The sequence below is a fragment of the Schistocerca americana genome, chromosome X, assembly GCF_021461395.2.
Source record: "Schistocerca americana isolate TAMUIC-IGC-003095 chromosome X, iqSchAmer2.1, whole genome shotgun sequence".
NCBI lineage: Eukaryota > Metazoa > Arthropoda > Insecta > Orthoptera > Acrididae > Schistocerca > Schistocerca americana.
The window spans coordinates 553,342,312-553,361,550 of NC_060130.1; the positions used below are offsets into that span (position 1 = coordinate 553,342,312).

Here is a 19,239-nt window from a genome sequence, read left to right on the forward strand (position 1 = left end):
CCTGAGTAGTCCTCGCCCGGATATCCGAATACAGACTATTTGACCTCCGAAATATTTTATCCAATAGGTAGCCATCATCATTTAACAATACAGTAATAACATATTACCACCAACATCAGTACACTTAGTGATTCGCTTTTAAAACGACCGTACGCGGACAGAAGCATATCTGTCGGAGTGCCATCACAGGCGTGTCTGATGCGGTCGACCATGTCTTCACGGCCTGTTATCACTTGCTAGTAATCCTTATTTTTAAATATCTCCACAGAAAGAAATCCGGTGACGTCAAATCCGGCGACCTAGCGGGAAAGTTAACAGGGCTTCCTCTGCCGATCCACCGATATGTGGAAGCACGGTCTAATAACTCCCGTGCCTTAGTTGTGTAATGCGCTTGGGAATCGTCATGGCGAAACCACATACGTCGTCGAACGTGTAGGGCACCGTCATCCCGTAATACCGGTAGTTCTTGTTCTACGAAAATTTGGTATTTGCGTCCATTCAAAGCACCGTCTATACAATACGGACCAACTACTTTGTTACAATCGACGCCACACCATACGTTATCTTACTAAGGATGTTGATGGTGAACTTGCCGTAACCAGAGGGTATTGTCTACACTCCAGTAATGTGTGTTACGCCGGTTAACGGTACCATGGTTTGTGAAAATATTACCTCGGCAAAGAACGTGAAATTGGTTGATTCGAGGATCGGTACCAAACAGCAAGGTCATTGGTCCCATAGGGTTAGGGAAGGATGGGGAGGCAGTCGGCTGTGCCCTTTCGAAGGAACCATCCCGGGATTGCTTCAAGTGATTTAGGGAAATCATGGAAAACTCAAGACGGCCGGACGGTGGTTTGAACCGTCGTCCTCCCGAATTCTAATCCATTGTGCTAACCACTGTGCCACCTCGCTCTGTGAACATGGGGGTCGTTGCACCTGTTGACGTGCCCATTCATAAGACTCTACCCGATTATGGAAATCGGCGCCTTGAAGTTCTTGATGCAGTGGAACATGGTATGAATGGTATGAATGATACGCTTCTAAGGTGGTGCTAATGAGACGCCTCGTTTGGAATAAATGTCTGTAATCCCCCGTATCCCCGTATGTGATATTTGCCTCTTATAGGGCTCTTCAGTGGTGTATTTTGTATAGGGACCATATGTGCAAGATAGAGTGCAGGATAATAATGGTTCAAATGGCTCTGAGCACTATGGGACTTAACATCTATGGTCATCAGTCCCCAAGAACTTAGAACTACTTAAACCTAACTAACCTAAGGACAGCACACAACACCCAGCCATCACGAGGCAGAGAAGATCCCTGAACCCGCCGGGAATCGAACCCGGGAACTAGGGCGTGGGAAGCGAGAACGCTACCGCACGACCACGAGATGCGGGCTGGATAATTATGTTCCATACATACTGACCTCAGAGGGTATAGATCTCAGACTGACGATCAAATCCAGTAATTCAGTTTTACAAGACTGCTGATTGCACTTCGTGGCAATAAATCTCTTACTGTTGCTGTAGCACACACCTTTATACGTAGAATACCTTGGAAATAAATGAACCAGTAGCGTAATGTAGACAGTAGCAGTAGGTTCAATCAACATGTGAGTATTACGAGAACGCAAGTCCGACCACACTCTAAAGTGACCTAAATTTCGAACAATGTTTACTGTGAATTCCTGTGTAATATTTGTTTGGCAATAAAGGTATCCAAACCCTGGAGAATCAGTAAAACAGTCTTCTATGGAACCAGTTCTCTCACGATAACTGTAGCCAATATCCATGAGACATACCTTGTTATTGTGTCAGACTGTGGATCACATCCCATATTTTGTACCAATTGTAGATTCGAAGGCAAATCCCCGTCTTGGTTAGTTGGCATTTTTATATTCATAACATTATCAAAAAGGCCTATGGGGAGGTATTGGTGCCACACTGCTTTGCTTGCAACGTATAGGCGCTGTGATTCTAGTAGATGTCTCTTCAGGGTCATGAGGATGTACTCCTGCATCCAAATTCTAACTCCCCCCCATCTCCACAATCTCACCAGAGGTGGCGGTGGCAGCAGCGGGGGTGGACGTCGGCAGCAGGGGACAGTGGCTGCGTACGGGAGGTGGGTTCAGAGTTGCATCTGAAAGATAGAATCCGCCCTCGTTGTGTACAGGGTCATTACTATGATGGATCCGCAACGCCCTGTGGCCGACCGCTCGCTGAGTAAGGCTGGTTTTGCGAGCGAGATAAGGCTGTGGTCCTTTGTGAAAATAAGACAGTGCGTAGCAGATGCCTAACAAAAAATGTCCCAATCTCTCTGGGAAGTATAATTTTTTTCTTTACAGTAAGCAGTCGCTCCCAGGAGCTATCTCTGTGAAGTCATAACTGCATGATAACCCTCCGAAGGCGATATCCCTCTAGACAAAAACAGTGTTGATGTAGGTGTCTCACCACCGAAAAAATTCAGAGGCATTATATTAGACTTTGATTGCCTCACAGTTTTATTAGAGCTCTCAGTATCGCATGGTTGCGGCAAAAGAAAAAGTGTTTCTCCCACAGCCCTCTCAATCACCAATCATCAACCCCACACCCCACCCCAGTCCCCCTCGAGGAAGAGGAATAATACATGCTATTTTTATACGGTGGATATGAAATAAATGCATTTGAAAAGGCATGGTGGTATAGGGGTGACGATCTTGTTCATTTAGTGTGGCAGTTGTTTCTGTCGACACCGCTTATGAATCAGCACGGTGCTACCAGTCGTGACGTCACGGAACGCGGGATCAGCCAGGTGGAATCATTCACACCCTTCATCAGCATATATTCCACCCTTATCATCTATCACTACGTCAGACGTGTGTTCTTTACTCACGATGAAGCATCGCTTTTGCGAGCCACGGTAATGCAACATACGCTAGAGGGTAACTGGAAAATGATCCGCCCTGGCTTCATCAGAAACAACAACACCGACGGCCGAATGCACCTGTGGTACGTGGCCGCCGTCGCTGTCGCCCATGACTCCCCACACCACCACCGCCGCCGCTGCGTGGAAGAGCGATGAGAGAAGGTAGGACGTGAAATAATAACGTAAATCAGTTATGTATGAGTTTACAACAGAATCCATGTGAGAGTATGTTTTGGAGTTAGTATTTGGATGCAGGAGTTGATCCCCATGGCACTTGGGAAACATCTATTACAATCACAGCACCAAACATTGACCGAGAACTGAATTAAAGGTTGAGAAATGACGTTTCTCCGTTAACATAATATATTAACCACGCATAGACGCTTATTACCCCAGTAGACAACCTAAGGAACACCGTTAAAAACGAAGCATAATTGTTATTCAGTTAACTTACTCGTTAATTGATCCTCGATGTAAGAGCTTGCAATCAGTACAGATATAAACACAGTTTCGTTGGTCGTCAAGAAACGCTCTCGATTTCGAACATTACTGCAGAATATGGCTATTGGCAGCACCTTCCCAGAGGGCTACTTCCTAAGCACGCGTGCGCGCGCGCGCTCGCGCGTGTGTGTGTGCGTGTGTGCGTGTGTGTGTGTGCGTGTGTGTGTGTGTGTGTATGTGTGTGTGTGTGTGTATCTTTGCACAGGATTGCGGGGGTTTACTATTCTCCTTAGCTAAATCATCGATGGCTTTGCCTGTTAAATATGCAACTACTTGTCTCCATCCTCTGTTAAACATGTTTTAAAATTATACGTTATTATTTAAATAAACAATTAGTCCCTCACTATACAGCGGTATTGTTGTTTGTTAAGGAGGCTTCATGCATTAGTGAGTGTTACGCGTGCAGCAAAAGAATCTCATCGGTCTGTCTGCCCTGGTGTGCTCACGACACAGCACGCACATAAAATTGTGCAACTAAACTCACATTTGGGATATTTGACCGAAAATACAGTCATCCCACCCCATTCACAAAATAGAGTGTAATTCGTTTGCGCTTGACACCTGGGATTCCTGTCAGGTAGGACTGATGGAGGAGATAGAGTAGATCCAACGAAGAGCTGCGAGTATCGTCACAGGATCGTTTAGCTGGCGAGAGAGCGTTACTTAGATGCTAAACAAATTCCACTATCAAACTTTACAAGAGAGGCGTTGTGCATCACGGAGATATATACTGCTGAAATTTCGGGACAGCACTTATCAGGTGGAGTCAGACAACATATTACTTCCCCCCACACACGTCTCGCGTATTGGCCAAGAGAAGAAAATCTGTGAAATTAGAGCCAATACAGAGGATTACCGACAATCATTCTTCCCACGAGTGCAACAGGGTTGGAGGGATCAGATAGTGGTACCGAACGTACTCTCTGCCACACACCATTAGGTGGCTTGCGGAGTATGATGTAGATGTGGATGTAGATATGGAATGATGGAAGGCGCACCATCTATTCGAGTTTGACCTAGGGCGGATTGTTATGGTTCGGAGTCTCAGCACAATCATTTCGGGCACTATATGAGCTGTCGGCCGGCCGAAGTGGCCGCGCGGTTCTGGCGCTGCAGTCTGGAACCGCGAGACCGCTACGGTCGCAGGTTCGAATCCTGCCTCGGGCATGGATGTGTGTGATGTCCTTAGGTTAGTTAGGTTTAACTAGTTCTAAGTTCTAGGGGACTAATGACCTCAGCAGTTGAGTCCCATAGTGCTCAGAGCCATTTGAACCATTTTTTTGAGCTGTCGGGTATTCGAAGAGTGTGCTGGGTGTCCTCAGCACGTGGCAAAACCAAGGTGTAACCACGTTCAGACGTCGTGGGGTTGTGTGGCCACCCCTCATTACAGGTGTCGGACGTCGTAGGCTGGGTGGACTGGTAAAACAGGACAGGTGGGGAACTGTCGCGGAACTAACATCAGACGTTAGTGCTGGACGGAGTACAAGTGTGTCTCAACACACAGTGCACAAAACACTCCTAACAATGGGCTACCTCACCCGATGACACATGCATGTGCCAATGTTAACACCATGACATCCGATAGTACGACTGAAATGGGCACGTGACGATCGGAACCGGTTGTTTTCATAGTGGCTGAGCGTTGCATGGCCTCATGAATCCCGATACCTTCTAAATCACGCCGATGGGAGGATGCGAATCCATCGTCTTCCAGAGGAACAGCTTCTTGACACCTGCATTGCGGGACGGAGACAAACTGTCGGCGGCTCCATTATGCTCTGCGGAACATTCACGTGGGCATCCATGACTCCAGTGGATCTCATTCAAGAAACTATTACCGCCAAGAAGTATCGTATGGTTGCAGACCACGTACACCTCTTCGTGACAATCATGTTTGCCGATTTTCCTGGCATTTTTCATCAAGATGATGAGCCGTGTCACAAGGCCAGGTGTGGAATGGAGTGGTTCGAGGAACACCGTAGGTAATTGATGAGCTAATCGCCCCACCCCCTTTTCGGAATTTAGGGGAATTAAGTGACCTGTCTGTGCAGAGACGGTGCCAACTCCCACCAGCGACCTACAAGGGCCACATTTTATTCCACACAACGACTCGTCGCCGCTGTTATCCGTACCAAATATGGTCATACCGACTGTTAGGTAGGTGGTCATAATGTTCTGGCTGATCAGCGTACATTGTTTGTGACGTTGTGCTCCTTGTGTCCGGCCTGAGACTATTGGGCCAGTTCTTTTCTACAACCAGCTTGTCGACAGTGTCCTCTATGGATTGCGATATTAAAAAATTTGTGCTCTTCACATGTTATAGTATGGATGTGATACATTTCACTGATGAAGAGGACATGGTGGGTGCCATAACCCGATTTCCTAGAAACGACGTTCAGTGGAAGACGAGTCAAAATGTATGAACACGTATCGACTTTTCTGTAGATACTCGACCGTTTCTGAGAAAATGGGGGTGAAGGGTTTACACGGTATTTAGATGCCTTGTAACGAGTGCTAATCGTTGCCGATATGGTGGCACAGTGGCTAGCCTCATGGCTCCTCACTTTTGCGCTTTGTTTTCGAAGCCCGACTATTGCTTTTATTTATTTTATTATCACTTATCTACCCATGTCCGCAGAAGCTATATATCTAGTTAGGGTATAAAATGACGTTGTAGTAATTGTAAAATTACAACTGGATTTCACAAGAATCTCATACATTTATTATATAATACATGTGTCTATGGTATTATCAGGGGTTACAATCTTTTTAAATTCTCATAGTCTTATATTTCATTTTTATATCAATTCTCATATTCATTCTTACGTTTATTCTTATATTTATTATTACGTTTAATCTTATGTTTACTCTTCAGCAGGATTTGGAGCATTCCCTTGGATGATACCGATCATAAGAACATTCGAAAAATAGAAATTACGAGCTACTCGAGGACAGCGCTTAGCCAGGTTTGCCGCAATGACATTTCTTCGTAGGGATATCACTTGGGAGAGAAATTTCGTTAACGTTTCTAAAGATTTCATGCGTTGGCAATAACTCCGTGGCAAACCACGCATAACGGATCATTTCACCCCTATATGATGCTTGCTCCTGATTATGAATCAAGATGCACTAAAGGAATTTCACAGAAAACAATTGGAAATAACTTTCTCATTCACTTAATGGTTTTTCTCAAAAATTCTTTCACCAGATATACAAATAGTAGAAGAATAAGAATAACCCTATATCAATATACATGCGTGCAGCAATCTTCTACGGACAGGGATAGATACATGTAAAATAAAAAACAATAGTGGGGATTCGAACACGGGGCGCGAAAGTGCCAGTCCACGACACTAGCCATCGTGCCACCGCTTCGGCAGAATCGCTCACTCACTGTCAGGCACTTATAGTGCCTCGAAAACTTTGACTGTCGTTTTCTCAGAAACGGTTAAGTGTTCGCTTATTCTGAGTGCTCTCCCCCTCAGAGATGTTTTCGGGAAATCCGATTACGGCACTCGCAGTGTTTTCCTCGTGAGAATTTTTCGCTCGGCACAACTCTCTTCAGTTCGGGACAATCGTGGTGTCAGCTCTGTTTACCTTTCGTATACATTCGTGGTATGAAGGACGTTCAAAGGTTAAGTGGCTGTTCGCACAAAAAGAGACAGTCCAACGATCTATCATCACAATCTTTAAAAATAAATAGTAATGACAGAAAAGACGGATAAGAGTTCTCACTATATATCACGCAGTCGCGTAAGTGTTCGATACTATAGATTTGCTATGTAACGACGACACATACCGTGTACAAAGAGTTTAGCTGACAGAAAGAACAAAAAATTAGAACGATCGATACATGGGGTTCACTACCCTGTACGTTAAGAAGCACTTTGTATAAAATTTGCAGGCACGTAGCACGTGAAGGTTGGTGGTACGAGTAGTAAAATTTCTGAAATAGTGCTCATTGTTCCACTGTCAGTTACAACAGCTTTCGCTGGAAGTAAAGGAAGGGTATGATGACTTTCTATATTACTGAAAAGCACTTTGGTTAAGTTTAGAAGCATGTCTGGAACGATTATTCGATTTAAAACTCACTGTTCTTGAATTTGTGAAGGAAAAAGGAGTGTAGTAACGAAAACTAGAACATCCGGAATGGATTGCAGACCTTGCATTTTAAGTGGACTTCACAGTATTAAAACTGACGAGGACAATTACTTTGGTTTACTCAATTAGAGATTCCAAGTCTCGATAATCCCTTTGAAAAAGTGCTACAGTACTTCCACCAACATACACACATAAAAAAGTGTTGTGTCATTATTCCACATGGCGGCATTGCTGTCAGGCTTTTCTCCGCCCATAATCCGTAGGTAGTTGTCATCCACTGCAGTAGTAGCCCTTGGGCGGCACGAGTGAGGAATGTCATCGACAGTTCCTGTCTCTCTGTATCTCCTCCATGTCCGAACAACATCGCTTTGGTTCACTCCGAGACTCCTGGGCACTTCCCTTGTTGAGAACGCCTCCTGGCACAAAGTAACAATGCGGACGCGATCGAATCGTGGTATTGACCGCCTAGGCATGGTTGCACTACAGACAACACGAGCTGTGTATCTCCTTCTGGTGGAATGACTGGAAGTGATCGGCTGTCGGACCCCTCCATATAATAGGTGCTGCTCATGGATGGTTGTTAACATCTTTGGGCGAGTTTAGTGACAACTCCGAACAAAGGGACTGCGTCAGTGACACAATATCAACAGTCAACGTCTGTCTTCAGGAGTTATGGCAACCGGGGTGATGGATTTTTTGATGTGTGTATTTATGTCCAAGACGCTTATCCGATTAAGAAGCTAAGTAAATCACATGTTTCTTCCGTATTTTTAAATTAATCTGTTAAGGAAGCTACAGTCATACTCAGTGCTTGGTTGATTTGGGGGAGGGGAAGAAACAGTGAGGTCATCGATCCCATCGGATTAGAGAAGGAAGGGGAAGGAAGTCAGCCGTGCCCTTTCAAAGGAATCTTTCCGCCGTTTACCTGAGGCGATTTAGGGAAATCACGGAAACCTAAATTAGGTTGTCCTCCCGACTGCGACTTCATTGTGTGCACCACTGCGACACCTCACTTGGTAATAAGTCACGATTACCTGGCAATCTCAGTACGAAAGTCTGTGAAACTGTCCCCCTCTGTCCGTATGCTGAGTGCTTGTACTAGATAAAAATTAGGCTATCAGCGTCTTCAGTGCGCCAAGCATAATTCAGTGACACTGAAAATTTGTTTTTTTTATATATTGTTGAGAAAGGTGAAATATGAAACAAAGTCATATGCAGTGTAACTGTGTTGCCATTTAAATGCGGCGCATCAATGTTTCCCCCTTTTACCCCTCCACATGGTCGGACATCACGGCGCGGCGGTGGGTAGAGTGTGGTTCAAATGGCTCTGAGCACTATGGGACTTAACATCCGAGGTCGTCAGTCCCCTAGAACTTAGAACTACTTAAACCTAACTAACCTAAGGACATCACACACATCCATACCCAAGGCAGGATTCGAACCTGCGACAGTAGCGGTCGCGCGGTTCCAGACTGAAGCGCCTAGAACCGCTCGGCCATACCGGCCGGCGGTGGAGTGTGCAGCAGTCCTGAGTGCTTCATGCGCGGCTCCCAAGCTGAATTCTTAAACACCCCTGACCTACTCTACACACGTAATACCTATACTTCATATGATTTTGGGTCAAGTCAGACATAATCTCATCTTTAGACTCATTGCATGTGCTTCACATTGCTGTGTCTACCTTAGATGACACAGTCCTTAGCACAGTGGACTCGCATGCAGGAGACTGATGGTTCAAATCTCTCTGTGGTTATTAACTTTAAGTTTTTCGTTGTTTCCTGAAAGTATTCGAGGACAGTTACAGGAAGATTCCTTTCAAATGGACACGGCCAATATGCCTTACCATTCTTTCTCTACCCAGTGTGTGTCCTGTCTCCAGTGACCTCATTATAGAGGGACAATTAAATCAAAACCATCCTTCCTTCCTTTCAACATTCTAATTTTTCTTCCTGTATTAATTTTGTCTTAGTGTATTCTTTGCCAACGACATTTGGTCTTCATTTCAGTCAGTGCTGAACTATCTCTGTTTTAGAAATAATTTTCTGATAGAGATATTGACCGTAGCGGGTCTTTCCGCTCTCTCACACTAACTGTTTAGGGATAGTGTCCTAAGCTGACAGAGTCTGGTAAAACTACATACCTTGTCTTTCTAGTTACTGCTACAAGACGAATCAGTTTGCGGTACGAGGCTATGTTCTTGTGTTGGCGACTTTGTTACACAAAAAATGACGACGCAGTTTCCTTAGAAGCTTATGTGTTATGTGTAGAATCCGTTTCACAAGTTGTGACAACTGTTATTCTGTGTCATACTATGTCTGGATCATTTGATTTATAATATTTCCTACAGAGATTGTGAGTAAACACTTTCCTTGCAATAATTTTCATCATATTTGCAGTTGTGTGGGTTCATGTGTTTAACAGTACTGTCCTTTAGAAGAAAAGCTACAATTGCAGATCAATGACATGATATTAATAGTGATAAAATGACATATGAAAGTAATTTTTTCCACAATCACAGTTTATGCTTCTTGTTTTGCCATTTGTTCCTGTTTATGGTAGTGTAGCATGTAGTTTATTGTTATTATTTTTTATTATAGTGATAATGGTTGGAAGTATACATGTATCAGTAATCGGCAGTTGTCTGTTAGCAAGGCGCAAGAGGTCAATGTACTCCAAAGTAAATTTATTTCACAATTGTTGTAATGATGACCAAGAGTTGATAAACCTTTATACCTACAACTAGTTGGCTGATTTCCTCAGCTCATTCATATACATCCACCGTTACGGAACAGCAACTATGTTCAAAATTTTATCATTCTTATTGCAAAGCACACGCTGCGTACGCAATTAAAATGCTCGGTATCTCAGATGTGATACCGTTAGGATTTTATATGTCATCAGTTTTTTATATTGTCGAATGCTTTCAGACTAACACTAAAAGCTAGGAGAATGACGGTTTATGTCTGAATTTTCCGCTTAATAAACATTTCAGTACTTTGTGTCAGGCAACATGCGATAAAACTAAAGTCAGAACTTCTGTATGGTGACAGTTTCCTTAGCGATAAAGAAGTCTTCCTAGTCAACATGGTGTGTTTCCGGTTGTGGATAAAAACTGAGTGCCTTTATAAACGCTTCGATGTGAGAAATTAAATTAAATTAGTATGTTTATAACTTCGTAGGCTTCATTTGTGCTAAAATAGGATATAATTGTTGAATATAGCTTCCCCTCTACTTAAGAAACCACATGCAGATAACACGGCGGATTTTAAAAAGAAATGCTATGCATAGTGTCAGACTTTGGTGAATGTGTGCATTCTTGCTTTCAGAGCAACGTGAGACGAAAACTGAAGTGCATGCGTGACAGCCAGTAAGTTTTATAAGAGGTGAAGCCAAGTGGCCCTAAAAGCCTCTTAACCAAGGACCTAAGATCCCCTATTCGGAGAAATTCACTAACAAGCGTAATGGAGAGAAGCCGAACTTCGGTAAGCATTTCACTGAAGGGGAATAAGAGTGCGAAAGAGGTGGTAGAGCCTTAATGAGAAGCTAACAGCTACTCCAGTTTGAGGTGGAACTATCTAATTCAATTAATCTAGAACGTCTTTCATAAGTTCACTCACTACTCAAGGTAGCAAAACCAGTCCTTCCACTGTTGTATAGTCCAACAGCAATAACTTAATAACAAAGACACTACGTTGTTCACAATAATTGGCGGATGAAGGCAAGGAACTTCCGAATGTTTGTTCCTTAATTATATATTTCCGTGGACATTACGTCACTGACCATTTTTGGTGGATTGTGAGTCAGTGACAGAACAGTGTCTCTCGACATCCAGTATAACCAATATCAATATCTTAAATGGCTGAATTAGAAGTAGGACAGTAAGACTACTGTTAAAAATGAATCACTTGTAGATGAATACGATACTAAATTTCTGTTCTATCACATATGGAATTGCAACTTAACCCTAACTACACTGAAGTAACAAAGAAACTGGTATTGGCATGTTTATTGAAATATGGAGATATGTAAACAGGCAGAAACGGCGCTGCGGTCAGCAACGCCTCAAAAAGACAATAAGTGTCTGGCGCAGTTGTTAGATCGGTTACTTCTGTTACAATGGCAAGTTATCAAAATTTTAAGTGAGTTTGAACATGGCGTTATAGTCGGCGGTCGAGCGATGGGACACTTCAACTCCGAGGTAGCGGTAAACTGGGGATATTCCCGTACGACCATTTCGTGAGTGTACCGTGAATAGCTGGAATCCGGTAAAACATCAAATCTCTGGCATCGCTGCGACCGGGGAAAGATCCTGCAAGAACGGCACCCACGACGACTGAAGAAAATCGTTAACGTGACAAAAGTGCAACCCTTCCCCATGTTTCTGCAGATTTCTCTGCTGGGTCATAAACAAGAGTCAGAGCGCGAGCTATTCAACGAAACATCATCGATATGGGCTTTCGGAGCCGAAGGCCCACTCGTGTACCCTTGATGACCGCACGACACGAAGCTTTACGCCTCGCCTTGGCCCATCAACACCGACATTGGATCGTTGATATCTGGAAACATGTTGACTGGTCAGACAAGTATCGTTTCAAATTGTATTGAGCGGACGGATGTGTATGGGTACAGAGACTACCTCATGAATCCATGAACCCTGAATAGCAGCAGTGGACTGTTCAAGCTGGTGGAGGCTCTGTAATGGTGTGGGTCGTGTGCAGTGTGATATGGGATCCCTGATACGTCTAGATACGACTGTGACAGGTGACACGTACGTAAGCATAATGTTTGATTACCTGCATCCATTCATGTCCATTGTGCATTTCGACGGACATGGACAATTCGAACATGACAATATGACACCCCACTCGTGCATAAACGCTACAGAGTGTCTCCAGGAACACTCTTTTGAGTTTAAACACTTCCGCCGGCCACCAAACTCCCAAGACATGAACATTGTTGAGCGTATCTGGGATGTCGTACAACATGCTGTTCAGAAGACATCTCCACCCCATCGTACTCTTACGGATTTATGGACAGCTCTGCATGATTCATGGTGTCATTCCCTCCTGCACTACTTCAGATATTAGTCGAGTCCTTGCCACGTCATGTTGGGGCACTTCTGCGTGCTCGCGGGGCCCTACAACGATATTTGGTAGGTGTACTAGTTTGTGTGGCTATTCAGTGTATTGTAATACACAAAAGATAACTGTGGCAATGAAGTGAAGGTGTGATTGGATATGGCACAACGCAATGTGCATCTCTTTAAACATTGTGTATGAAAAACCCTATCACAATTGCTTTTTAAGGGATGGTGCTCACGAACATTGAGAAAAACATACATTGTGAAAATAAAAAATTAACAATAAAATCAGGGTAAGGTGAGAAATAGAATCATGGAAAAAAAATATAGCTAACCAGAGATCAGAAATGAACTATCGCGTAACAAATATGTCTAGGACTCGGAGGCTTCTGAATCTATCCCAGCTTACTCTAGCTTACAGCTAATAAAGATAGTTCTTTAACTATATCATTTTAAATGCTTAGACTGAACAGTCAAAACCAAGCAAACAGAATCTGACTGTTTACGACGGGTGAGAGTTTTCTGTGAATATTACTGCTTGAAGTTTGGCAAATAAATCATCTACACAAAACGTGATTAATTACTTACAGTTTTAAACTTCTCTGTGGAAATAACACTACGGTGTGGTAGTCGATAAGAAGTACCGGAATGAGGATCTTTCATAAGAAGATCTATAAGTCCCAACTTGACGGTGGTGGCGTAATGGTAAGGCATTCGACTGTCATACGGGAGGACGGAAATTCGCATCCTGCCTGGCGGGTGAAATTTAGGATTCCCGTGACTTCTCTAAATTGCTTAAAGCTAATTTCAGGATGGTTCATTTGCACGAGCACGATAGATTTCCTCCCCAATCTTTCTCCCACCAATGTTTATCGTCTATCGCCAAACATTTCGTTGTCGGAGGGACGTTAAATTGCAGGGACGTTAAACCTTATCTTCCATGATAACTATAACCCCAGCGTTAATTTTTGCTACTAACGTGAATGAATTTTTGTCCTTTCCGGCACATCAACAGTGACCTAGGAAACACATAAAAAAGGAAGACACACCTTCTCAAATCATTGTAAGGAGCTTGTCACCGTTACAAGATCTTTAAAGCAGCATAGATAATGCGTTGCGTAGCGAGAGGTAATCAAATACAAGAGGAGTTCAATAAACAGCGCAACCAATTTCTTTTTCTTTTTTCTAGGCCAGTTTGTGTTGAAAGAGTTCAAAATTCGTTGTGGAACGAGCGCTTGTAGTTTCATGATATTTCGATATGTGGAGGCGTTATACGAAGCCTTCTAACTGATGTCTGTAATAGTGGTGCATTCCAAGCAGAGAGTATCTTCTGGCTTAAAACCAGAGCGTCACAGATACTAACAGGCGCTTGCAAAATGTCTACGGACGCCTGGCAGTGAACGAATGCACAGTGAGTCATTGGTCGAGGCATCTGTCATGAACGCAACAAGGTAACAAACATATCCCACTTTTTGTGGCCGGCCGCGGTAGCCGAGCGGTTCTAGGCGCTTTAGTCTGGAACTGCGCGCCTGCTACGGTCGCAGGTTCGAATCCTGCCTCGGGTATGGATGTGCGTGATGTCCTTAGGTTAGTGAGGTTTAAGTAGTTCTAAGTTCTATGGGACTGATGACCTCAGATGTTAAGTCCCATAGTGCTCAGAGCCATTTGAACCACTTCTTGTGTGGCGGCTGCGCAAACACAGCTTTGTGACTCCTCTAGTGTTGGAATTTGCGGACACTGTCATACGAGGTGATAGACGGATCGGAATCAAAGCACTTGCTGCTCGACTGGAGGTCTCTGTTAGTACTGTTGACACACTCGTCCATCAATTGGAGCACTCAAAGGTGTATGCCAGCTGGATTGCCCCCTCGCTAACGGGCGGCCATAAAGAGTAACGAAGGCTATCAATGCGGAATTCCGTGCACGTGTTTCACCACATGTGTCGCGTGTCGTCGTCACAGGTGATGAAACAAGGGCTTATAAACAAAACGGCAATCCATGGAGAGGCGCCACACCACCTCTCCTCCAAAGAATATAAAGCCGCACACTCAGCGGGTAACGTCATGGCGACTGCCTTCTGGAACTCTGAGTGAGTTATTCTATTTGATGGCCTTCCACATGTTGCAACAGATCAACTCTAAAGCGTATTGTGCTGCCCTCAGGAAATTGAAGAAATCACTTCAGTGTGTTCGTCGCCACAAACATGCAAACGATCGTCTCATTCTCCATGACTGAGCAAGGCTTCACACAAGTATACGCATCCGAGAGGAGCACACAAAACTTCATTCGACTGTTCTTCCTCATCCACCCTACAACTTCGATCTTGCATCCTGCGAATGGCATCTGTTTGACTCAATGAAGGATGCACTCCTCGGGAAGCAGTAAATGAGTGGTGGGGAGGTCACTTACACAATAAGACGTTGACATCGACATCTACCAGAGTAGTGGTACCATGCGGCAACAGTTTCTCCCAGTAAGGTGGCGTAAGGCCTCCGCATTGAAACAGATTATGTTGAACAATAGGGTTTATAGCCAGAAGAGTGGGAATAATATGGTTTATTGGAATTCTGAATAAAAAAACATCCTCCTTTTAGAAAAAATAGCGTTGCTTTACTTACTGAACTTCCCTCGTATAATGATGCGGATAATATAAACAGCTACTATTGATCAAGCAATCTTCTAATTGTCTCTTCTCTTTATACAAAAAAAAAAGTATCAGATAGGTGCTATCGAATGAAAGAACTGGCATCTATTTACACACCGTGTAAGTGCGATGACAAGATGATACAACTATCGCCCGGATACACAGATGTCGTTAATGTTAACGATATCCTGTCTTTTTTATATCGCTCATACTGTTCAATAACGAAACTAATATGCTATCACGATTTTAGAACTAGTCTTGTTAACAGGGCTTTCAAAAGTAATCGTGTAGTGTTAGTTCATTTCACGTGGAAAAATGTGTAAACTGTAGCAGCAGATAATTCATTGTTACCGACAGTTACCTCCAACAGAAAACGCAGTTCATAAAGGTGTAAAACGAAGTTAATCCTATGCTTGGCCAAATAATGAATGTCTACACTTTTGTTGATGGAGTAATACAGGTGATACGTTTTAAAGGTGAAACCCCAGAAAAAAACATCCAGAAAGTTTACAATGATAATTGGAAAAGTAATCGGTACAAGGCTTGTGGAAAAGAGGGTGACGTGATAAAATAAGAAGAAAGAGTACTGTATAATTTTAATCGAACGAGCTGGAACAGTAGCGGAAGTGTGATTGAAGCATCGATTAAGTCTTTTTGATTTGGGTTGCCATTTGGTTTCTCTATATAAAGTAAAGGATATGCTAATGAGGTTCATTTGAATAATTCGTTGTGGAGTTTTCTCTATATTCGTTTAATATCCAGGCTTTGCACTGTCTTTAGAATCCGTTTCTTTCCTTTACATTTTACGTGAAGCAAACACTGTTACAACATTTTATGCAACATGGATTCCGTACTTGTTGAGAGCTTAAGAAAAGGGAATGCCAAAGGATATTTCGCGTTAATGTATGTACCGTTTCGTACGGGAAACTGCTGATTACGTTCACAGAATTATATAGCAGATGGGGGTGTGGTTTAGTGTTTCGCGAGAGAATCCTTTTGATCTTTCTGATAGATCAAGTCTGAGAGTCTTGGAATGCAATAGCCGGCCGGTGTGGCCATGCGGTTCTAGGCGCTTCAGTCTGGAACCGCGTGACCGCTACGGTCGCAGGTTCGAATCCTGCCTCGGGCATGGATGTGTGTGATGTCCTTAGGTTAGTTAGGTTTAAGTAGTTCTAAGTTCTAGGGGACTGATGACCACAGATGTTAAGTCCCATAGTGCTCAGAGCCATTTGAACCATTTTTGGAATGCAAACGTAGTGATGGGCAAACATCTGTTAGGCGCACTACGAATGTACTGGCGTGGACATGTTGGGAATGTGGGCCTCACGGGGAGCGTGCAAGGGATAAGTCCCTGCAGGCGCAAAAAACCTCTGTGCCCTTGGCGGCTCTGACGGCTAGAACATCTGCCATGTAAGCAGGAGATCCCGGGATCGAGTCCAGGTCGGGGTACACATTTTCAGCATATCCCCAATGATGTATATCAACGCCTGTTTGCAGCTAGGGTGTCGATTTAATTATCACTTAATTGAAACTGTAGTTCATTTCAGTTACTGCCTCAGAAAAAGAGGAAGGGAATGTTACACACGTCTCTGAATAACTGGCTGAAAACGTTCCAAGACCTGGACCGAGAAAAAGAGACGACAGTTTTCAGCAGGCTATTTCTGCTGTAGTGGGAAAAACTGAGCGATTTGAATGATAAAAGTTGAAGTAAATACCTAGCTTTTTCCGATTAAGCATACTATGAGTTCATTCTAGGAACACAACTAAGAGATTAACGTTTATTTCTGTCCCATGAAGAAATTAAAGAAATCGCAGTTGGGTATTTAGCAGACTTTCAAGAGTCACAGTTGAGGAATGGAATCTGCCTGCAGGGCAAAAAGTTGAAAAAGTATATTGACGTAATAGATGATTAAGTCGGAAACAAGGCACTTTTTCAAGTAGATAATTTATTTCTGCAAGGCAGACACCTTCTCGTCATACTCTCTAACATACGTTCGTAACGATAAAAGCAGGAAATATTAAAATAGTTACTTGGTAACGCGCATAGTAGTAAGCGATATTACGTGCAGTAACTAGACCAAAAGAAACATGCTACATATTTAAGCTCGAAAAAAAGATAATTTTAAGAAAAAGGAAATACATTACGTAAGTCAAGTTGTAACTTTTTTTGTAAATGAAACGATATCGGGATATATAGTAGGCAGCAGCTTGGAGAGAGTCTGTGAACATTTTTGGTGGTCAGTAAATAGCGATAGCCGGCCGCGGTGGTCTCGCGGTTCTAGGCGCGCAGCCAGGAACCGTGCGACTGCTACGGTCGCAGGTTCGAATCCTGCCTCGGGCATGGATGTGTGTGATGTCCTTAGGTTAGTTCGGTTTAAGTAGTTCTAAGTTCTTGGGGACTGATGACCACAGCTGTCAAGTCCCATAGTGGTCAGAGCCATTTTTTTTTAGCCAAATAGCGATAAATTGCACGGAGTAAATATCTGCACTACTGGTCATTACAATTCCTACACCACGAAGATGACGTGCTACAGACGCGAAATTTAACTGACAGGAAGAAGATGCTGTGGTATGCAAATGATTAACTTTTCAGAGCATTCACAGAAATTTAGCGCCGTTGGCGACACCTACAACGCGCTGATGCGATGAAAGTTAGCAACTGATTTCTCATACACAAACAGCAGTTGACCGGCGTTGCCTAGTGAAACGTTGTTTGATGCCTCGTGTAAGGAGGAGAAATGCTTACCATCACATTTCCGACTTTGATAAAGGTCGGATGGTAGCCTATCGCGATTGCGGTTTATCGTATCGCGACATTGCTGCTCGCGTTGGTCGAGATCCAATGACTGTTAGCAGAATTTGGAATCGGTGGGTTCAGGAGGGTAATACGGAACGCCGTGCTGGATCCCAACGGCCTCGTATCACTAGCAGTCGAGATGATAGGCCTCTTATCTGCATGGCTGTAACGAATGGTGCAGATACGTCTCGATCCCTGAGCCAACAGATGGGGACGTTTTCAAGACAACAACCATCTGCACGAACAGTTCGACGACGTTTTCAGTAGCATGGACTATCAGCTCGGAGACCATGGCTGCGGTTACCCTTGACAATGCATTACAGAGAGGAGCGCCTGTGATGGTGTACTCAACGACGAACCTGGGTGCACGAATGGCAAAACGTCATTTTTCCGATGAATCCAGTTTCTGTTTACAGCATCATGATGGTCGAATCCGTGTTTGGCGACATCGCGGTGAACGCACATTGGAAGCGTGTGTTTGTCATCGCCATACTTGCGTATCAAGCAGCGTCATGATATGGGGTGCCATTGGTTACACGTCTCGGTCACCTCATGTTCGCATTGACGGCACTTTGAACAGTGGACTTTACATTCCAGATGTGTTACGACCCGTGGTTCTATCCTTCATTCGATCCCTGCGAAACCCAATATTTCAGCAGGATAATGCACGACCGCATGTTGCAGGTCCTGTAGGGCCTTTCTGGATACAGAAAATGTTCGATTGCTGCCCTGGCCAGCACATTCTCAAGATCTCTCCCCAATTAAAAACGTCTGGTCAATGGTGGCCGAGCAACTAGCTCGTCACAATACGCCAGTCACCACTCCTGATGAACTGTGGTATCGTGTTGAAGCTGCATGGGCAGCTGTACCTGTACATGCTATCCAAGTTCTGTTTGACTCAATGCCCAGGCGTATCATGGCCGTTATTACGGCCAGAGGTGGTTGTTCTGGGTACCGATTTCGCATGATCTATGTACCCATATTGCGTGAAAATGTAATCACATGTCAGTTCTAGTATAATAATTTCTCCAATGAATACCCGCTTATCATCTGCATTTCTTCTTGGTGTAGCAATTTTAAAGACCAGCAGTGTACATAAAAATCTAATTTACACCACTGTCATGCTGTATGATGAGAGTATGATCGAATGTGAGATGATCAAAGGGGGAAACGCGTGAGTCGTAATACTTCTTAATATCACTGGTATCGAGT

The 19,239-nt window shown here is 43.8% G+C and overlaps 1 protein-coding gene across 1 annotated transcript in view; it reads right to left on the reverse strand.

Moving 5' to 3' along the window:
- Positions 1-2,913: 2,913 nt before the first annotated feature.
- Positions 2,914-19,239, reverse strand: part of LOC124556151 (tachykinin-like peptides receptor 99D) — a 192,971-nt gene continuing 176,645 nt past the window's right edge. The window contains exon 5 of the mRNA XM_047130164.1: positions 2,914-3,041. Within this exon, the coding sequence (XP_046986120.1) occupies positions 2,914-3,041 (128 nt within the window). The remainder of the gene's footprint in view (positions 3,042-19,239) is intronic.